This window comes from Gekko japonicus, unplaced genomic scaffold (genome assembly GCF_001447785.1).
Source record: "Gekko japonicus isolate JY-2015 unplaced genomic scaffold, Gekko_japonicus_V1.1 scaffold1674, whole genome shotgun sequence".
NCBI classification, from domain to species: Eukaryota; Metazoa; Chordata; class Lepidosauria; order Squamata; family Gekkonidae; genus Gekko; species Gekko japonicus.
The window spans coordinates 219,898-242,512 of NW_015162531.1; the positions used below are offsets into that span (position 1 = coordinate 219,898).

At 50.8% G+C, this 22,615-nt stretch overlaps 1 protein-coding gene across 1 annotated transcript in view; it reads right to left on the reverse strand.

Annotated features, from left to right (window-relative positions):
* Positions 1-22,615, reverse strand: part of VPS45 (vacuolar protein sorting 45 homolog (S. cerevisiae)) — an 85,052-nt gene that overhangs the window by 50,060 nt on the left and 12,377 nt on the right. The window contains exons 4-9 of the mRNA XM_015406297.1: positions 15,840-15,919; positions 12,661-12,729; positions 11,343-11,480; positions 9,005-9,115; positions 4,734-4,868; positions 996-1,109 (exon numbers count right to left, since the gene is read on the reverse strand). Of these exons, the coding sequence (XP_015261783.1) occupies positions 996-1,109; positions 4,734-4,868; positions 9,005-9,115; positions 11,343-11,480; positions 12,661-12,729; positions 15,840-15,919 (647 nt within the window). The remainder of the gene's footprint in view (positions 1-995; positions 1,110-4,733; positions 4,869-9,004; positions 9,116-11,342; positions 11,481-12,660; positions 12,730-15,839; positions 15,920-22,615) is intronic.

Sequence of the window (22,615 nt, forward strand, 5' to 3'; positions counted from 1 at the left end):
GGGCTCTCATCGCTTTCATCCCTTAAACTGCCTCAATTTGGACTCTGGAGAAGTGGCCCAGGAATCCCCTATACACAGAAACACTGTAGTCTTCCTGGGGCAGAGGCCTGTGGGCAGCATCTTTTCATGCCTTGGATCGCTCTCTGCCTCAACCAGGGCGAGGGCTTTTTCGCCCCTCGCCCCAACCGGGTGGAACGTGCTCCCACACCCGAGATCAGGGCCCTGCGGGACCTATTACCATTTCCGCAGGGCCTGTAAAGCGGAGCTGTTCCGCCAGGCTTTCGGTTGAGGCAGTGGACGCTCAGCCATTCTGGCCTCCCCTGTTCACAGGCCCCAGAGAGCCAGTTTTATACAGTGGTTAAGTGCGCGGACTCTAATCTGGGAGAACCGGGTTTGATCCCCCACTCCTCCACTTGCACCTGGCTGGAGGACCTTGGGCAAGCCGTAGTTCTGATAAGAGCTGTCCTTGAAAAAGAGCAGTTTCTGTCAAGAGCTCTCTCAGCCCCACCCACCTCGCAGGGTGTCTGTTGTGGGGAGGGAAAGGGAAAGGAGTTTGTAAGCTGCTCTGAGACTCCTTCGGGTAGTGAAGGGCGGGGTATAAATTGGTGTGGTGGTCTAATCCAGGAGAACCAGGTTTGATTCCCCACTCCTCCACTTGCAGCCTGCTGGGTGTCCTTGGCTCAGTCACAAGTTACTTTCAGAGCTGTTCTCTCAAGGGCAGTTCTGGAGAGAGCTCTCTCAGCCCCACCTGCCTCGTAGGGCATCTGTCTGTTGTGGGGAGGGGAAGAAGTTTGTAAGCCGCTCTGAGACTTTGAGTGAAGGGCAGGGGGTATAAATCCAATCTTCTCTTCTTCCATCCTGCTTAAGTCCCCAACCCTCCACAGTCTCCACCCCGAAATCTCCAGGAGTTTCCCAACCTGGAGTCAGATACCCATACCTCTTCCCCCAAAGCAGAAGTATTTCCACCCCACCCCACCCCCCGGTCTCCAAATTACCTTCATGTCCGCGATCGACTCCAGCTTCTGCTGCTCCTTGGGTTTCCGCCGCTGGAAGTCTTCCATCAGGTTCTTGATATTGCTGCCGATCTCGGCGAAGTTCAGGTACATGTTCTACAAATGGGAAAGGGGACAGTTTGAAGAGGACAACTCGGCTGGTAAACGTCAGCGCTTAACGAGTCAGGGGAACGTTCTGTGAGACGCCGCAACGGCCTTACTGTGACCAGGACGTATTGGCTTGAGGCCACTCAAACCCTCCAGATGACAAACGCCTTTGTGGAAAAAACAGCAGGGGCCTGGAGACGGTTTTAAGGCACAGCGACAGCAAGGCTGGGGTCCCCGATCTTTTTTAAACCTGCGGCCACCTTTGGGATTCTGACACCACAGGCCGGTGGGCCCAGCCACAAAATGGCGGCCATAGCTTACCTTTTGCCACACAGGGACAATCCTTGTGTTGTGGGGGCAGCTTAAAATCTGCACAGCTAATCAGATCTCCAATAGCCAGCGTCCGACATACCTGCGGGACCACCTTTCCCCATATATACCCCAGCAAGAACTACGGTCAGGAACACAACATTGACTGACCGTTCCTGGCCCTAAGGACGCCAGGCTGGCGGCCACCAGGGCCAGGGCCTTTTCAGTGGCGGCTCCACACTGGTGGAATGAGCTCCCGAAAGAGATCAGGGCCCCGCGGGACCTTTTGCAGTTCCGCAGGGCCTGCAAGATGGAGCTCTTCCGCCAGGCTTTTGAGAAGGAGCTGCCACTCCTCCACCACCAACATCTGTGGTTTTGGGTCGGCTCTAGAGATGTGAAGGCCCGGAAAAAAAACGGAAAAATTCGGGGGAAAAAACGTTTTTTTCCCGTTTTTTTCCCGTTTTTTTCCCTGAAGCTTTTTTGTTTTTTTCCGAAAAATTGGAAAAATTGAAAAAAGAAAAGAAAAGAAAAGAAATTGATTATGGAATGTTTTATTTTAACATGATAAATAAAATATTTTAAGACAAGGTGTTCAAATATTTTCCAAATCATTTCTAAAATATATAATGGTATCAGATTGATCTAATTTCTGTGCACTGAGGACAAGCAAGTCCTAGGTTACAAACTGAACTCTCCAATGCAAGAACAAGATGCATTTCTTCCTTTAGGAGGTACTATTGTCACAAGAAAAGAAAAAGGTTTCAGTTTTGTTTTTGCATGTGGATGGGTATTCTATTTGTAATAATTGTTTGGATACACTATATACTAAAGTAACAGAATGACTGTCAATCTAGAAAAGACAAAAGAAATGCTAATGTAGCATTTTTTTCAATTTTTCCGAAAATTTATGTTTTTTTCCGAAAAAAACCGGAAAAAACCCGGGGTTTTTTCCCGAGCTTCAAAATTTCCTGAAATTTTACATCTCTAGTCGGCTCTGGTCCTGGGGAGGGTTTGCGTTATATCACTGTACCAAGCTGAAGATCACCGATGCCAATGAAAATTGTTGGTACGCCATCTGAATCATTAAAAGATTACCATCAAAAGAGTACCATCACTAGCACTTTAATGGTTAATTGTTGGACTGTTTCTAATGCTTAATGTTGTTGTTGTAAGTTGTTTACATTATGTACGTGGTTTTTATGGTACAGGGTACCAATTACTGTAAGCCGCCCAGAGCCTGCTTGCGGGGATGGCGGGGCAGAAATCAAAATAATAGACAGACAGACAGACAGACAGACAGACAGACAGACAGACAGACAGACAGACAGACAGACAGACAGACAGACAGACAGACAGACAGACAGACAGACAGACAGACAGACAGACAGACAGACAGACAGACAGACAGACAGACAGACAGACAGACCCTTCCCCTCCCCACAACAGACACCCTGTGAGGTGGGTGGGGCTGAGAGAGCTCTGACACAAACAGCTCTTTTTCAAGGACAGCTGTGCCAGAGCTTGTGACTGACCCAAGGTCACATCAGCAGGTGCAAATGGAGGAATGGGGAATCAAACCCGGTTCTCCCAGATTAGAGTCCGCACACTTAACCACTACACCAAACTGGCTAGATGATAGATAGATAGATAGATAGATAGATAGATAGATAGATAGATAGACAGACAGACAGACAGACAGACAGACAGACAGACAGACAGACAGACGATAGATGATAATTAGAAGCCTTTTTGAGCAAGACTCCCTCCCAATGGGCGCACCACACTTTCTAGAAAACACTCGGTGGGTGACATTAGCGACATGAGTGGGCGCCAGGTTGGGGATCTCTGAGCCAGGCCGCATTCTTCTGAATACAACCTCCAGCACCAAGGACAGGATAAAACCCCACCCCCGAGCTGGAGTTTAGAGTGAGGAGGACCAGATAATGGAACTGAAAAAGGAATGCAAACTCATGTCTTATTCAGGAAAACACGAGATCCTCCAAGCGATAGAGAAGTCTGAAAGAAAACACATTGGGGTGGGTGGGTGGGAGTTGCTGAAGCAACAGGGACAAATGAGTGACAAAAAGGACAGTGCTACAGTAAAATCCAGTTGGAAAGTGGGTTGAAAGGGGATTGAAAGCAGATTATTTATTGTATATGCGGCCACAGCCAATGAGAAGGTGTGGGGGGAGGTATTTGTGAAATTCCTGCCTTGTGCAGGGGGGTTGGACTAGATGACCCTGGCGCCTGGCCATCCCTTCCAACTCTGATTCCATGAGACCTTCCCCTTCAGCAGACGCCAGTGGACATGGATCTTGTGTCCAACACTGAGCCTGGCAGGAGCAATTTCCTGCCTGCATTCCAGGCCATAGTATCGGGCTAGGTTCTGAAAGCCAACGAGCCAAAAACCACTGTGGTAAAATTAACAACGACACATTTAATAATTCTATGAGCATCAGTTTGTGAAGCTATTAATCTTACAATATGGTAAAAGAATTCAAGCATAGGGAAAGTCTATTCCACATCACCGCCTGCCTGGTCCTTTTTAACTGGAAATGCCGGGGATTGAACCTGGGACCTTCTGCACGCCAAGCAGAGGCTCTGCCACTGAGCCACGGCCCCTCTTTACAGCTCTCCAGGGTCTCAGGCAGAGGTCTTTCCTATCACCTCCTGCCTGGTCCTTTTTAACTGGAGATGCCGGGATTGAACCTGGGACCTTCTGCATGTCAAGCAGAGGCTCTGCCACTGAGCCACAGCCCCTCTCTACAGCTCTCCAGGGTCTCAGACTGAGGTCTTTCCCGTCACCTCCTGCCTGGTCCTTTTTAGCTGGAGATGCTGGGGATTGAACCTGGGACCTTCTGCATGCCAAGCAGAGGCTCTGCCACTGAGCCACAACCCCTCTTTACAACTCTCCAGGGTCACACATTAAAGGTCTTTCCCATCACCTCCTGCCTGGTCCTTTTTAACTGGAGATGCCAGGGATCGAATCTCATTTCACCAATCTTCCTCATGAGTAAGAAGTCTTATAAAGTTGGAAGATGTCAACCTCTTGATGAAATGAGTGTAAAAACCGGTGTGCTCATCGAGGATACGATTACGTTTGCTTTGCCTACGCTTGAATTCTTTTACCCTATTGTAAGATTAATAGCGTCACAAACTGATGGTCCCAGAATTATTAAATGTGTCATTGTTAATTCACCACAGTGGTTTTTGGCTTGTGGGCAGGTATCTGCATACTGTAATCCCTTCTCTGCCTTTTTTGACTAGGTTCTAAAAGCGGCAACATTTGAACTCACTTGACCAGACAATGGCGCATGTACTTACATTGGCATAAAACTCGTCGTTTTCGGCAGACAAGACCACCTCCCGGAGATCTTTGCTGATGCCTGGAACGCGTGAGAGATCGATCCGGTTGTTGTTAATCCCTAGCAGCTCGTGAACCATGGCCTGGTATGTCCACTGAAAGGGAGAAAGGAAGAGAAGCGGCCAGGGGTCATTTCGTAGAAAAAGAGGTGCAGGAGCTCATTAGCATAACTCATTTGCATAGGCCACACCCCCTGACATCACCAGAAGTGTGTCAGAAGGCAACACCCACTGCTCAGGCTCCACTGGACTGTTTTGGATTGCTAGCTATTGGGGGGGGGGGGGGCAGATCTCGCAGAGGAGGGAGAGCTTGTACCTGAATAAAACTTGGTCTTAAAGGTGCCACTGGACTGTTTTGGATTGCTAGCTATGGGGGAGGGGGGGCTCTGCAGCTTACCTGGCTGCTTCTTGCTCTGACTGAGGGCTGCTGGGAGCAGGGGGTGGGGCTTGTTGCATGTGCCCGCCCCCTGGGCTCTTTACTGCCGGAGCTCCGCTCCTGTGCACTCCTGCAGGAAATGACCCCTGCCTTTAAGACCGACAAAGGTTTGTTCAATGTACGAGCTTTCGTGTATGCCACTGGACTCTGATTCAGAGGGAATGCCCTTTCCAGAGCCGAAGGTCCCTTCCTCAGATAGTCTCGAACGCTCCTGCCTCAAAAATCTCACTGGCCTCTAAGACGCTGCTGGCCTTGACTGTAGCAGTCTTGTTGCCACCCTCCAAAACATTTCTACTCTCGGTTATACTTGCTCCATTGGATAAGTAAAATGTTCCTTGGAATATAGATTCAGATGGGGTAGTCTTGTGTTGGTCTGAAGGAACAGAACTGAGTTTGAGTCCAGGGGCACCTTGAAGATCAACAAAGTTTCATTCTGGGTATAAACTTTCATGTGCACGCACATGTCGTCTCACAGAGTTGGAAGGAACCTCCAGGGTCATCTATTCCAACCCCCTGCACAATGCATGCACTCAAAAGCTTGCACCCAGAATAAAACTTGGTTGGTCTTAAAGGTGCCGCTGGACCCAAACTGTGTTCTAAAGTTTTTTTCTGCACACAAAAGCTTACCCCCAGATTTAAACTTTCTTGGTCTTAAAGGTGCCCCCCTGGACTCAAACTTTATTCTGTTCCTCGGGACGGTGCACGACACCCAAAGAACCATGCAGCTAGTTTTATACGCACGCCCAAGGGAGTGCAGGATTTCTCTCTTGCTAACCGCAGTCAACTACCAAGCCACAACATTTCAAAACCAGCTTGAGAAACAGCACAGGCACCTGCTGTTCAAATAAAAAGAAAAGGGAAATCCAATCAGGTGTAACCAAACCTTTGGCCCAATCCTCAACATCCCTGGATCCTAGCGTTTCTTTTGGGTGAGAGCCTTGATACACGCGTGCAGAATGAGATCGGAAAAAAATAGTAAGAAGAAGAAGAAGAGATTGGATTTATACCCCGCGCTTTACTACCCAAAGGTGTCTCAGAGCGGCTTTCAAACTCCTTTCCCTTCCTCTCCCCACAACAGACACCCTGTGAGGTGGGTGGGGCTGAGAGAGCTCTTGACAGAAACTGCTCTTTTTCAAGGACAGCTGTGCCAGAGCTTGTGACTCACCCAAGGTCACCCAGCTGGCTGCATGCGAAGGAGTGGGGAATCAAACCCGGTTCTCCCAGATTAGAGTCTGCGCACTTAACCACTGCACCAAACTGCAGACTGCAGGTAGAGGAGCACATTTGGGAATCCCCCCCCCCCAAAATGATCCAGACAGACAAAAGGAAATGCTTCTTAACACAGCGAGTGGTTAAAATGTGGAATTCGCTGACAGAGGATGCCCTGAGGGCCACAGGCATGGATGGCTTTAAAAGGGAATTAGATCTATGGAGGAGAGGTCTTCTTAATTTACCAGTGCACCACATATAAACACACTGTGGGTGAAGGAACCACTGTATGCCCTGTGATTATACCATCTCTCATTCACAACACGAGAACTCGTGGGCACTCAATGAAATTGCTGAGCAGTCGGGTTAGAACGGATAAAAGGAAGTACTTCTTCACCCAAAGAGTGATTAACACGTGGAATTCACTGCCACAGGAGATGGCGATGGCTACAAGCACGGAAGGCTTCCAGAGGGAATTAGATAAACATGTGGCGCAGAGGTCCATCAGTGGTTCTTAGCCACAAGGTATAGATAGGAACTCACGGTCTGGGGCAAGAGATGCTCTGTCTTCTTGGTGCTTGGGGGGGGGGCAACAGTGGGAGGGCTTCTGGATTTCTGGCCCCACTGCTGGACTCCCAGAAGGCACCTGGTGTTTTTGGCCACTGTGTGACACAGAGTGTTGGACTGGGTGGGCCATTGGCCTGATCCAACATTGGCTTCTCTTATCTCCTTATGTTAAGAGCAGAGGTCCATCAATGGCTATTAGCCAGAAGGTATGGACAGGACCTCTCGGTCTGGGGCAGGTGATGCTCTGTCTTCTTGGTGCTTGGGGGTGGGGAGGCAAGAGTGGGAGGGCTTCTAGTGTCCTGGCCCCCCTGCTGGACCTCCAGATGGCACCTGATATTTTTGGCCACTGTGTGACACAGAGTGTTGGACTGGATGGGCCATTGCCCTGATCCCACATTGGCTTCTCTTATGTTCTTATAGATAGGAACTCTCGGTCTGGGGCAGGTGATGCTCTGTCTTCTTGGTGCTGGGGGGGAGCAACAGTGGGAGGGGCTCCTAGTGTCCTGGCCCCACTGGTGGACCTCCTGATGGTCCCTGGTATTTTTGGCCACTGTGTGACACAGAGTGTTGGACTGGATGGGCCATTGGCCTGATCCAACACTGGCTTCTCTTATGTTCTTATAGATAGGAACTCTCGGTCTGGGGCAGGTGATGCTCTGTCTTCTTGGTGCTGGGGGGGAGCAACAGTGGGAGGGGCTCCTAGTGTCCTGGCCCCACTGGTGGACCTCCTGATGGTCCCTGGTATTTTTGGCCACTGTGTGACACAGAGTGTTGGACTGGATGGGCCATTGGCCTGATCCAACACTGGCTTCTCTTATGTTCTTATGTTAAGAGCAGAGGTCCATCAGTGGCTCTTAGCCACAAGGTATAGATAGGAACTCTCGGTCTGGGGCAGGTGATGCTCTGTCTTCTTGGTGCTGGGGGGGAGCAACAGTGGGAGGGGCTCCTAGTGTCCTGGCCCCACTGGTGGACCTCCTGATGGTCCCTGGTATTTTTGGCCACTGTGTGACACAGAGTGTTGGACTGGATGGGCCATTGGCCTGATCCAACACTGGCTTCTCTTATGTTCTTATGTTCATTCCCTTTGGTGTGGCTACAAAGATCAGGAGCCGGACGTAAAACGCCCACAGATTATATTTTGGAATGCCCCCACAACACCTTACATGGCTAACTATGATACAGATTCCTTCATATAGTGTACACGGTTCCATGAGACTGCCTTATACTGAATCAGAACCTTGGTATTTCAAAGGCAGTATTGCCCACTCAGACTGGGAGGGGCTCTCCAGGGACTCAGGCAGAGAGAGGTCTTTCCCATCACCTCCCGCCTGGTCCTTATAACTGGAGTTGCCGGGGACTGAACCTGGAACCTTCTGCATGCCAAGCAGAGGCTCTTCCACTGAGCCACAGCCCCTCTTGACAGCTCTCCAGGGTCTCAGGCTGAGGTCTTTCCCATCACCTCCTGCCTGGTCCTTTTTAACTGGAGATGCCGGGGATTGAACCTGGGACCTCCTGCATGCCAAGCAGAGGCTCTCCCACTGAGCCACAGCCCCTCTTTACAGCTCTCCAGAGTCTCAGGTGGAGGTCTTTCCCATCACCCCCTGCCTGGTCCTTTTAACTGGAGATGCCGGGGATTGAACCTGGGGCCTTCTGCAGGCCAAGCAGAAGCTCTCCCACTGAGCCACAGCCCCTCTTTACAGCTCTCCAGGGTCTCAGGCAGAGGTCTTTCCCATCACCTCCTGCCTGGTCCTTTTCACTGGAGATGCCGGGGATTGAACCTGGGACCTCCTGCATGCCAAGCAGAGGCTCTGCCACTGAGCCACGACCTCTCGTAAGCTTTTAGGGGCACAGACCTGTTTTTTCAGCTTGCAAAGACACTGAAACATGACACTGCCCAAATAATAAACTATCACCACATGACGTTGGCCCGCCCCTGAGCACGAATGCGAGTCCTGCCAGTGCCACAAAGACCTCCCTTCCGGCCCTCGGATGCCCTAAGACGGGTGAAAAGAACGCTTGCCTGGTTCAGGAGCGGTGTGATGGCGTCATCCGAACGGTCCAGGAGAAGCAGCAGCGGAGGGACTTCGGTACGCCGGAAGTCGAAGAGTTCGTACTCCTTTGTGATCATTTGCTGTTTGGGGAAGGGAGAATTGATTTTGCTTTCTCAGCCACCTTGACGTCAGATTGGAAAATGTGCTCTGCCCTCTAAGGGCCTGGGTCAGAAACCCTGAAACCTCACTCCCGGCCCCACTGCTGGACCTCCTGAGGGCACCACCTGGTATTCTTGGCCACTGTGTGACACAGAGTGTTGGACTGGGTGGGCCACTGGCCTGACCCAACATTGGCTTCTCTTATGTTCTTATGTTAAGTCTCGAGAAGGCTGGGGGTTACATAAGAACAGGCGTCCTCCCAACCATTTTGGGTCTGTGGACACCTTCAGAATTCTCACATGTGTGTGTGTGTGGGGGGGTGCAAACACAAAATGGCTGCCGCTGGGCCAGCCACAAAATGGCTGCCACGGCTTCCCTTCAGTCACACAGCGAAGCTCCTTGTGCTTTGGGGGCAGCTCCTGCCAGAGCAATGTTTTTAGAAATCGGCACAGCCAATCAAGTCTCCAGTGGCCAATCAGAAGCCCTGCAGGACAAAAGCCACACTAGGCCCCGCCCACTTTCTAAAACCGGCCGGCTCCAGGAAGGATGTCGGCAGGCACTGGGGCGCCCACAAGTGCCATGTTGGGCACCCCTGCACTAGAACAACCCCTTCTGCGTTGGACCATCCCGCCAGACTTAATCCCTTCTGGACAAAGGACAATCTGGTTTGGATCAGACCACCGACATGTCATGGAAGTTCAAAGCCAGGTGCCTGAGGGGCTGGGACCACCATTTTTGCCCATTTCTGACTGGTAACAGGAGCCTCGGACACCAGACTTGGAGATTTGCCTGGGACCAGCGAAATCAGCTTGTCACTGATTCCCATTCCACTGACCATAAACGTCACGTTCGGGACCTTTGGGATTCCCCTTTGTCTTCAGTCTTTCCAAGGAACCTTTGGTCTAAGGGACTTTCTTAGCCAAGAATGGCACTTACCCCTTTCCTTCCATAACAGGGCCATGTTGTTCTTGTTTAGAGGTGTACACACAAAAAAAAAAATCAGAATTTTTTGGGTTCAGATCTACCAAACTCGAAAAATTTCAGTATCTGCCGATATTCCTGAATCCCAGTATAGGAATGATACTGGAGTTCGGAAATTATCCAACTAGCCGAATTTATTCGGCTCAATTATACCCTATGGGGACTGTCCCCATAGGGTATAATAATCCCCCCCTTGAAGGGGGGGTTTCCCATCACTGAAGGGAAGGCAAATTGCCTTCCTTTCAGTGCAGGCAGCATGCCACCTCTGCGGCGCAACTCCAGAGAGGTTTAAAGTTTAAATCCCCCCTTCCCTTCAGTGATGGGAGCCAGCTCCCCCCCCCCCAGTTAGCCCCCCCCCTTCTCTGGCCTGCCCGCCAAAGTGGGCGAGCTGGGGAAAGCCTGGAGTCAGCATCCACTGCCTTCCCTGGCCCTCCCGCCAAGGCAGGTGAGCTGGGGAAGGCCCTAGAAGGAGCAGGAAGGCATTTAAATGCCTCCCCATGCCTTCCCGGGCCCGCCTTCTGAAGTGGGTGAGCCAGGGAAGGCCTGGAGTGAGCCCCCCTGCTTTCCTTGGCCTGCCCGCCGCGTGTTGGGAAGGCCTGGAAAGAGGCCCACCGGCCAAAGAGGGGCTCATGCTGCCTTCGCGGCACGACTCCCCAGCAAGGGACGGTATTGGCCGGGGAATCCCTTGCCCCTGTTCAGCCAGCCGAATCAGATTAGAGAATCTGATTCGGCTTTCAGCAGGCCCGAATAATGCCAAATAGGCATTATTCGTTTTGTTTGTTCGTCCGAACCGAATACGCATCCCTATTCTTGTTCCTTTAAAAGGAGGAATCAGCATTTATTCAGAGTCTCAGAGCGGCTTACAATCTCCTTCCCTTCCTCTCCCCAAAACAGACACCCCGGAAGGTGGGTGGGACTGAGGGAGTTCTGAGAGAAACTGCTCTTGAGAGAACAGCTCCGAGAGAACGTTGACTGGCAAAGAGAGCCACCTCTGAGCCGGGAAGGCCCCTGACCAAACCTCACCTCGGCCAGTCCCGCGGCAGCCACCATCTCCCTCAGCCTCCCCCTTTGGAAGACGAACAGAGCTGGCCCCCCTGACAAAGTTGCCAAGGGCCGGACTGAGGAAATGGACCCGCGCGAGCTTTGAACACGTGGAATCTGCTGCTACGTTAAACATGATTCTTCCTGAGACGGAAGAGGCTGTCCGTCTGGAGAACCGAGCCACACCTTGACACATTCCCCAAGCCTCTTGGCCGCGTCGGAAGAGAGCTGGTAGCGGATCATGGGGCACTTCTTCAGAGACAGCAGCAGGGCCGTCAGACCTTGGGTGGCCCGGGACAACTGGGCAGGATCCCAGCTGTGACCCTAGGAGAAAAGATGAGCGAGACTGTAGGAAAGTGACGGCTACAAGGCACCAGCTTAACAGCACCGGGGCAGTCCGGGGTACTTTCCAGCGAGAAGCCCGTCAGTAACAGGCCTGGGGAACGGCCTTGCCCTGAGGAGAGCTCCCACCACTCAGGCAGACGGTACTAAGCTAGATCAGAGGAGAAGAGAAGAGATTGGATTGATACCCCTGGCCCTTCACTTGGAGTCTCAGAGCGGCTTACGATCTCCTCTCCCTTCCCCTCCCCGCAACAGACATCCTGTGAGGCAGGTGGGGCTGAGAGCTCTGACAGAAACTGCTCTTTTTCAAGGACAGCTCTTGTTAGAACTACGGCTTGCCCAAGGTTATCCAGCCAGGTGCAAGTGGAGGAGTGGGGGAATCAAACCCGGTTCTCCCAGATTAGAGTCCGCGCACTTAACCACAACACCAACTGGCTCTCCTGCTTTAGAGCAAGGGAAAGAAGAAGAAGAGAAGAGATTAGATTTATACCCTGCTCTTCACTCGGAGTCTCAGAGCAGCTTACAAACTCCTTTCCCTTCCCCTCCCCACAACAGACACCCTGTGAGGCAGGTCGGGCTGAGAGAGCTCTGACGGAAACGGCTCTTTTTCAAGGACAGCTCTGACAGAACTGTGGTTTGCCCAAGGTCATCCAGCAGCTGCAAGTGGAGGAGAGGGGAATCAAACCTGGCTCTCCCAGATTAGAGTCCGCGCACTTAACCACTACACCAAACTGGCTCTCCTGCTTTAGAGCAAGGGGAAGGAGGAGGAGGAGGAGGAGGAGGAGGAGACACCCTGTGAGGTAGGCAGGGCTGAGAGAGCTCTGACAGAACTGCCCTTGAGAGAACAGCTCTGGGAGAACTTGTGACTGACCCAAGGTCATCCAGCAGCTACGAGTGGAGGCATGGGGAATCAAACCCGGTTCTCCCAGATTAGAGTCCGTGCACTTAACCGCTACACCAAACTGGCTCTATTGGCTCACGTACCCAGCGATGGATGGGTTTTCAAACGTCAATGTTTGGCAGCCACAGAAGCGGAAGATGGCAGAACACCACAGCGTGGCTTCCGACCACCCATTCACCTTTCAGCCAGACACGCAAAGGAGCTCATATGGCCCAGGAAACTGGAGCCGAAGGAAGCGTCCTGTCCTCCCGCTCCCCGTACCTGGCAGGAGCCCAAGATGTTGAGGGAAAACACGTGTGGATTCACGGCAATGAAATCTCCGTAGAATTCCTGTCAAACAAAACCAAGTCAGGGTCTGAGGTCCTGGCGATGCAGTCGCAGTCACTGGGCAGGGGGTTCACACACTAAGTGGATATCAGTGTTCCCTCTAAGCTGAGTTAGTGTGAGCTAGCTTACAGTTATTTAGCCTCTGGCTCACAGATTTTTTTTCTCAGCTCAGGGACGATGGGGCTCCAGAGCACACTGATTTAATGCAGCAGCCAAATTGCTCACTCAGAGCTTTAATGCCACTAGCTCACAAAGTAGAGTTTTTGCTCACAAGACTCCACAGCTTAGAGGGAACATTGGTGGATATCAGTGGGAAGACTGGGGAAGCCACAAGCGAGACAGCTTTGGCCTGGCCGTGAGGGAGATGGAGGAGAAGAGGAGAAGAAGAGATTGGATTTATACCCTGCCCTTCATTCAGAGTCTCAAGAGTGGCTTACAATCCCCTTCCCCTCCCCACAACAGACACCCTGTGAGGTAGGTGGGGCTGAGAGAGCTCTTTTGAGGACTGCCCTTGAAAGAACAGCTCAGCCAGCAACTGCAAGTGGAAGAGTGGGGAATCAAACCCGGTTCTCCCAGATTAGAATCCACCACTCTAACCGCTACATCAAACTGGCTACTCTTTCTCCTCTGGAGAGCAGGAAGATCTGTGTCTTTGGCCTCAGGCAGAATGAGAGACAGTCACGGTCATGGTCGCCATAGCATTGCGCTTTGTCCAGAGAGGCCTAGCAGAGTCACCCTTTTGCTCAGTGGTGGGGCTACTGGATGGCCTGGGACATGTGCCGGTCCACTGCCTGCCTTGTTGCTCAGTCAGTGAAATGCAAATAAGCAGGGGGACCAGGGGACCTGAAGGTCTGTCTTCCCCCACACTTTCCTCCCCTGGAATTAAGATCACAGGGAGAGCCCCCCCCCCCCCCCATGACTGTTTCAGAAATGAAAGAAGTTTGTCTCGTGGGCACAGGAGACGGGGCCTTTTCAGTAGCAGCTCCACAATTGCGGAGCAACTTTTCCAGGGGAGGTGCGGCTGGCCCCCTCACTTTCGATTTTCAGGACATAGTTGAAGACAAGTTTTATGTAGGATTCCATTTGACTAATTTGGTTCTTCTTATTTACCGGCAGTCCTAACCAGTGTTCCCTCTAAGCTGAGTGAGTGTGAGCCAGCTCACAGTTGTTTAGCCTCCGGCTCACAGATTTTTGTCCTGGCTCAGGAAGGGATGGCTCCCGAGCAGACTAATTTATGCAGTGGCCAAATCGCTCGCTCACAACTTTTATGCCAGGAGATCACAAAGTAGAAGTTTTGCTCACAAGACTCCACACCTTAGAGGGAGCATCAGTCCTAACTGGAGATTTGAATTGTGGTCTTTAGGGTGTTTCTATATTCATTGTCTGATTTACACTTTCAGCTGCCCCTGAGTCCCGCCAGGTAGAAAGGCAGCTAAGAAATGTTTCAAATGAAATAATATATCATAAATAAATACTAGAGGCAGCCCCCCCCCCCTCAGGATTTTCACAGGAACGAAGCCAGTTCCTCTAAAGCAGACTTCTCGCTCGCATGGTTGATCTGGCACTCACAGGGAATGGAGGCTGCTGGGTAATCAGGAAAGGCAGCGGCTCAAGCTTATGGCTCTGCTGCCCGCCTCGCCCAGAGGAATCTACAGAGACCAAACCCCGCGCCTAGGGCTGCCAAGTGGGGGCGGGTGGCAGGTAAACCCCCACTTTGGAGGCCCGATCTCCCCCACCGTGGAATCGGGCCCCGGGGGGAACTCTGTCCCCCGAAGCGCAGCGTGGCTGCGTCACCACGTTGATCATGTTGGGGGCGTGGCCCTGATCGTCGGAGGGAAAACTCTATGGTCCTTTTAACTGGAGATGCCGGGGACTGAACCTGGGACCCTTGCATGCCAAGCAGATGCTCTTCCACTGAGCCACGGCCCCTCTTTACATCTCTCCAGGGTCTCAGGCGGAGGTCTTTCCCATCACCTCCTGCCTGGCTGGTCCTTTGTAACTGGGGGTGCCGGGGACTGAACCTGGGGCCTTCTGCATGCCAAGCAGGGGCTCTGCCACTGAGCCACGGCCCCTCCCTCTTCTTGACTGATTGCCACGTTTTGACCGTCCTTCCCTCGCCAGGCAGCATTTTGCACAAAACGAAGGCCAAAGAAAGGACAGCGAACGCACTGAGCTAGCAGCCCTCTGTGGCAAAACTCTTCTCACTCTTTGCTAAAAAACGAACAACTTAAAACTGTGCGGTGATACTGCATGATGTAAAATGCTCCCACAGGGGCCAAGGATCTTTAACACAAGACCGGCGCAGGCCGTCTCTGAACCAGACTGCAAAGCCAAGCGAGGCTAGCCAGTTAAACGCGAGAGCCCGTCCCAGCTTGAAGCAGCTTCAGGCGATCGGCTGTTCAAAAGGTTCACAGAATCATGGAATGTTAGAGTTGGAAGGGACCTTTCAGGTCATCTAGTCACAATCAGTGTTCCCTCTAAGCTGAGTCAGTGCGAGTCAGCTCACAGTGTTTTAGCCTCTGGCTCACACATTTTTGTCTTAGCTCAGGAAGGATGGCTCCAGAGCAAACTGGTTTATGTAGCAGCCAAATCGCTCGCTCACAACTTTAATGCCAGGAGCTCACAACGAAGAATTTTTGCTCACAAGACTCCACAGCATAGAGGGAACATTGGTCACAATGCCCGGAATCCAAAAAGCTATTTTAGACTCACACAGGGAGGTTTTCCTTGACCCCCTTTTCGGATCCTTGGCTGGGAGACAGTCGCGCCAAACCCCACGCATCTTTTGACACCCCTCCCTGCATTTTCACAGGGGCATGCTCTGTAGCAGAGGGAACCAAGAGTCCCAGAAAAAGGCCAGGACCAGTGTTCCCTCTAAGCTGAGTTAGTGTGAACTAGCTCACTGTTTTTTAGCCTCCAGCTCACAGATTTTTGTCTCGGCTCAGGAAGAGATGGCTCCAGAGCAAACTGATTTATGCAGCAGCCAAATCGCTCTCTCACCACTTTAATGCCAGCAGCTCACAAAGTAGAATTTTTGCTCCCAAGACTCCACAGCTTAGAGGGAGGCATTGGCCAGGACGCTCTGGGACACCTTGCTCTTTGGAGTCACATACCTGGACTTCAGCGACCACTTCCTGCTCGTCCGCCTCGGCCAGCGACTTGATGTCACTCTTGCTGATCACGTTGCTGAAATCTGAAACGAGGCAGCACAGCGGCAGCCAATGGGCAAGCGAATTCACAGAGCAGTGTGTCGAAGAAGAGGAGGAGGAGATTGGATTTATACCCCGCCCTTCACTACCCGGAGGAGTCTCAGAGGGGCTTACCATCTCCATTCCCTTCCCCTCCCCACAACAGACACCCTGTGAGGTAGGTGGGGCTGAGAGAGCTCTCTCTCGAGGACTGCTCCTGAGAGAACAGTTCTGGGAGAACCTGTGACTGACCCAAGGTCACACCAGTAGCTGCATGTGGAGGAGAAGTGGGGAATCAAACCCGGTTCTCCCAGATTAGAGTCCGCACTCCTAATCACTACGCCAAACCAGCTCTCAAAAGGCTTTCAAGTTTCCTTACGGGTAGGGCAACATGTTGGCTAGAGACAAAAACCACAAAATGCTAAGTCGCTAGCCCTCCCAGGTCTAAGACGAAAAAGTTAGCCCTGCGAGGTAGAACACCTGGAAGGCAAGTTCCAAAAAACAAGTTATTCCGGTAGCTGTAGCCAATCAGGGCTAAAGTACTGGATTCAGACTGAAGCCCCCAATCCCAAGAATGCCACAAAGTATAATTACTAAGGCCCAATCACACCTCATGTAAAAATTCCAAAATCATATATACACAAGGGCCAATGGACTTGGATTTGCCTATCAGAAATCTAACAATCTGAGAGATATCTTAGTAAGAAGCAGCTTAAAAATCTTCTCCAGCAATACAAAGGGGAGTAGATGGGCAAAATTTACCAACTGGCAACTTTCCTTGTGGAAAAGGTGTGATCTGTGATTTGATGTTATGTACAAACTTTTGCTATGATTCAGCCAAGGCAGAAAAAGTATTGTATTAAATCATTTTTCATAAACCTTTGTTAGAATTCTAATGGTGTCCGAGGGCTCGAATAGGTTGGGGATAGTGTTCCCTCTAAGCTGAGTTAGTGTGAGCTAGCTCACAGTTTTTTAGCCTCCGGCTCACACATTTTTTTCTTAGCTCAGGAAGGAGGGCTCCAGAGCCAACTAATTTATGCAGCAGCCAAACCCCTCACTCGCAACTTTAATGCCCAGTAGCTCACAAAGAAGAATTTTTGCTCACAAGACTCCACAGCTTAGAGGGTGCATTGGTTGGGGACCCCTTTGTCTATGGCCTGGAATATTCTTTTTTGCCTCTCAATCACGCCTGTTACCGGAGCCATCTTCCCACTGTTATCTCTGCCTTTGTTGTTGTTCAGTCGCAGTTGAGTCCGACTCTTCGCAACCCCATGGACCACATCACGCCAGGCCCTCCTGTCTTCCGTCGTCCTCCGGAGTTTGCTTAATTTCATGTTCGTTGCATCGATGACACTGTCCAACCATCTCAACCTCTGCCGCCCCCTTCTTCTTCTTTGACCTTCAGTCTTTCCCAGCATCAGGGTCTTCTCCAGTGAGGGCTCTCTTCTCATTTGGTGGCCAAAGGATTTGAGCTTCAGTTTCTTTATCTGGCCTTCCAGGGAACAGTCAGGGTTGATTTCCTTTAGGATTGACTGATTCGATCTCCTGGCAGTCCAAGGGACTCTCAAGAGTCTTCTCCAGCACCATAATTCAAAAGAATCTATTCTTCAGCACTCGGCCTTCCTTATAGTCCAGCTCTCGCAGCCACACATTACTCCTGGAAATACCATTGCTTTGACCTTACAGACCTTTTCTCGATCCGAATCTAAGGCAAACCATTCAACATCACGGTAATCTCTGCCTTGGTGACGGCCAAAGTAGCCAGTTTGGTGTAGTGGTGATGTGCGCGGACTCTAATCTGGGAGAACCGGGTTTGATTCCCCACTCCTCCGCTTGCACCTGGCTGGATGACCTTGGGCAAGCCACAGTTCTGATAAGAGCTGTCCTTGAAAAAGAGCCGTTTCTGTCAAGAGCTCTCTCTCAGCCCCCCCCCCCCCGCCTACCTCACCGGGTGTCTGTTGTGGGGTGGGAGAAGGAAAAGGAGTTTGTGAGCCGCTCTGAGACACCTTCGGGTAGCGAAGGGCAGGGTAGAAATCCAATCTCTTCTTCTCTTCTGTCATGAGCTGTGATTGCAGCCCCAACAGCCCGGCTGAGACTGCGCTCGTCAGAGACGGGGAGCTTAGCAGGGTCGGCCACGGTCAGTGCCAAGGAAGACTGGCGTTGCTAGGCAGTGGCACACCCCCTCTGCTCGTCTTGTGGCTGGAACGCCCCAAGTCACCATGAGTCCAGTTGCGACTAATTCGTCTTTAATATCATAATGCCCCTATATAAATCAATGGTGCGACCTCATTTGGAATACTGTGAGCAGTTCTGGTCACCACACCTTAAAAAGGATATTATAGCTTTGGGAAAAGTGCAGAAAAGGGCAACTCGAATGATAAAAGTGTTGGAACACTTTCCCTATGAGGAAAGGTTAAGGCGCTTAGGGCTCTTTAGTTTGGAGAAACGACAACTGAGGGGTGACATGATCGAGGTTTATAAGATGATGAATGGGAAAGGGCAGGTAGAGAAAGAGGTACTTTTCTCCCTTTCTCACAATACAAGAACTCGTGGGCACTCCATGAAATTGCTGAGCGGTCGGGTTAGAACGGATAAAAGGAAGTCCTTCTTCACCCAAAGAGTGATTAACACATGGAACTCACTGCCACAGGAAGTGGTGGCGGCTACAAGCATGGACGGCTTCAAAAGGGAATTAGATAAGCGTATGGAGCAGAGGTCCATCAGTGGCTATTAGCCACAAGGTATAGATAGGGACTCTGGGGCAAGTGATGCTCTGTCTTCTTGGTGCTTGGGGGGGGGGGGGTCAACAGTGGGATGGCTTCTAATGTCCTGGCCCCACTGGTGGACCTCCTGATGGCACTGGTATTTCTGGCCACTGTGTGACACAGAGTGTTGGATGGGATGGGCCTTTGGCCTGATCCAACATTGGCGTCTCTTATGTTCTTATGTTCTTAATCAGCAGGATTGCCCTCAAAGACTGCTCACAAACCTTGATTAGCTGAAAATCCTGCCATGCAACTACTGACTCGGGCAAGCGGGCAGGATCACCTTAGGTGTGTTTTACAACAACTTCACCAGGCGCTGCACATATAAATCTTCTACTGGGGTTCTGCTTAGAACACCATTATTCACGGATGCAAACCTCCGAGGAATAGTTCTCTCTTTGCTTGTGACGCCATCATGATCTCAGAGGGTCTGTGGAGCCTCAACGCTTCTCTTCTTCCCAGGAATGAGGGGTTTGGGAATGTCCAGTCTGGAGGTGGAGGGGGGACAGGATGGCTTTCTTGAAGTATCTGATGGGCTGTCCCTTGGAGGAGGGAAGGGAGCTGCTCCTGCACTGACTTATTAACTACTTGTTAACTGAAATAATAGAAAAAGTAGCCCTACTTTTTAAGTTTGGTAATCAAGGACCGATTGAAAATGGTTTACCTGCTTATATTTAAATTATCCTTGTTACTTCTATATGTGCTTACTGTTTGTATGGATAACTTGATATATGCCAATAAAGGCTTTTTGTGTTCTGTTGATTACTACGACTCTTATGTGGCCGGTGCTGCTGCTTGGCTTAATTTCTCAACTGATAGTTTTGGGGGTTTAGCCTGTTGATTTTTAAATGTTTTTATGGGTTTAACGGACTGCACTGCGTTGCATGTGCCTCTTTGATTTTTTTTAAAGAATATTAAAACCAATAGAAGCTTTGGTACATAAACAAAAGAAGAAGAGGAGGAGGAGGAGGAGGATGATATTGGATTTTTACCCCACCCTTCAATCGGAGTTTCAGAACAGCTTACAAACTCCTTTCCCTTCCCCTCCCCACAACAGACACCCCGTGAGGCAGGTGGGGCTGAGGGAGCTCTTTCAAGGACTGCTCTTGAGAGAACAGCTCTTGTCAGAACTACAGCTTGCCCAAGGTCATCCAGCAGCTGCATGTGGAGGAGTGGGGAATCAAACCTGGTTCTCCCAGATTAGAGTCTGCGCACTTAACCACGACATCAAAGTGGCTCTCAGCACTGCCTACTTGTCAGGGATACTAGAGTTGTAGTTCCTGCATTGGCAGAAGCTAGACTAGTTGACCTTTGGGGTCATTTACATCTCTGAGATTAAATAAATTAATTAAGGAGCGGGACTGTAGAGATGGCAGGCATTACAAATCATTATTCACTGCAGAACTTCCAATCATTTTAGCCAAACAAACTTGTGAAATGCCATATTGCAGATAATCTCCTTTTCTCTCTTTTGTCTTTCCCCCCTTAATCTCCATAAAGGTCTTTGGGAATCCCTGCATTGCTAAACTCTCCTTTCAAACGCGCTCCAAGAAGCAGGAAGCAGAAGACACACAGGCAAACAACCTGTTCCTCTCTCGATGCATTTCCATGGGGTAATCATGACATCTAGAGGCCGGTCTCGGCTCACTCATGCTATACAGACAACGCCGATCCTTGACAAAAACCAACAGGCCAAAACCTAGAAACTTAAGAAGTGTGGCCAGAAATTTGACACCAGAATAATTTGAAGAATTAGTAGGGCTACTCTGTATGGCCATTGTGTGACACAGAGTGTTGGACTGGATGGGCCACTGGCCTGATTCAACATGGGCCTCTCTTAGGTTCTTAAGAATAAGAAGAGGAGGAGGAGGAGGAGGAGGAGATTGGATTCATACCCTGCCCTTCATTCAGAGTCTCAGAGCAGCTTACAAACTCCTTTCCCTTCCCCTCCCCACAACAGACACCCTGTGAGGGAGGTGGGGCTGCGAGAGCTCTTGACAGAAACTGCCCTTTCAAGGACAGCTCTTGTCAGAACTACGGCTTGCCCAAGGTCATCCAGCAGATGCAAGTGGAGGAGGAGTGGGGAATCAAACCCGGTTCTCCCAGATTAGAGTCCGTGCACTTCAGCACTGCACCAAACTTAGTTTATATAAAGAAGGAGAAAGAGAGAGATACAGATTTATGGTGACGCCTGTGGGGTTTTCAAGGCAAGAGACTTCAGAGGCAATTTGCCATTCCCGGCCTCCGCGTCGCAGCCCCGGTATTCCACGGTGATCTCTTGTCCAAGAACTTAGCCAGGGCTGACCTCGCTTCGCTTCCAAAATCTGACAAGATGGGGGGCTTGCCCTCCAGGTCAGGCCTAATCATCCATTAGGGAGCTGTACTTATACTCAAAGCTGCGGACGAGTGGAGGGAGGGACGTGTTGTGAAGTGAGGCTGATTTAAAACTAAATCCACCAATCCCTTCAGAGCAGATGGTCCTCGTCCACCTTGCGTGAACTCTGCAGTCTGCGGGCTGGACATCTGTCGAAAAGTGGCCTCATTTCTTCACCTCCGCTCCCCTCCACACAATCCTTCTGTTGGGGGCAGAATTCAGTAGGAACAGGTCTGCCTAACAGGTGTGCGCACTTCAGTCCTCTGACGAAGTCAGCCCTGACTCACAAGAAGGTGATGCTGGAATAAGGACTGGTTGTCTTTTAGGTGCCATCGGACGCCTGGTTTCACATCACTACTGCTGACTAACACGGCTGCTCATCTAGTACTGAACCCCACTGCCATGACACATGCAAACCAAACAAGGCCAGGGTTCTGTCTCCCCTCCTTCTCAGCCTACAAATCTGAACTCGCTTTGAGATACCGAGGCCAAACATTTGCTCCAGAGCCAGAAAATCACTTTATTCTGCCCTTCCAGGGACCTAATCAAAACAACCAGCAATTGGAAAAAAAGATTGTGGCTATGAAATATCCAATTCAATGAAGTCCCTTAAAAAGGAGGAGGAGGAGGAAGAGATTGGATTCATACCCCGCCCTTCACCACCCAAGGGAGTCTCAGAGCGCCTTACAAACTCCTTTCCCTTCCCCTCCCCACAACAGACACCCTGTGAGGTCGGAGGGGCTGAGAGAGCTCTTGGCAGAAACTGCTCTTTTCCAAGGACAGCTCTTATCAGAACTATGGCTTGCCCAAGGTCATCCAGCAGCTGCAAGTGGAGGAGTGGGGAATCAAACCCGGTTCTCCCAGATTAGAGTCCGCGCACTTAACCACTGCACCGAACTGGCTAATTTGGCCGTCACCAAGGCAGAGATTACCATGATGTTGAATGTTTTGCCTTGGATTCGGACTGAGAAAAGGTCTGTAAGGTCAAAGCAATGGTATTTCCAGTAGTAATGTGTGGCTCACTTTGAGATACCGAGGCCAAAAATTTGCTCCTGAGCCAGAAAATTACTTTATTCTGCCTCTCCAGGGCTTGCCCAAGGTCATCCAGCAGCTGCACGTGGAGGAGAGCGGAATCAAACCCGGTTCTCCCAGATTAGAGTCCACGCACTTAACCACGACACCAAACTGGTTCTCAAGAGTTGGATTTATACCCCACCCTTCACTACCCGAAGGAGTCTCAGAGTGGCTTACAATCTCCTTTTCCTTCCCCTCCCCACAACAGACACCCTGTGAGGTAGGTGGGGCTGAGAGAGCTCTTTCGAGGACTGCTCTTGAGAGAACAGCTCTGAGAGAACTTGTGACTGACCCAAGGTCACACCAGCAGCTGCATGTGGAAGAGTGAGGAATCAAACCTGGTTCTCCCAGATTACAGTCCACACACCTAACCACTACACCAAACTGGCTACACTACACCAAACTCCTCCTCCTGAGTAGGAAGTGAGCTCTGACTCACAAGAAAAAGACCAAAACAGATGGTGTGAATCTTCAATTCAAAGCCCAGC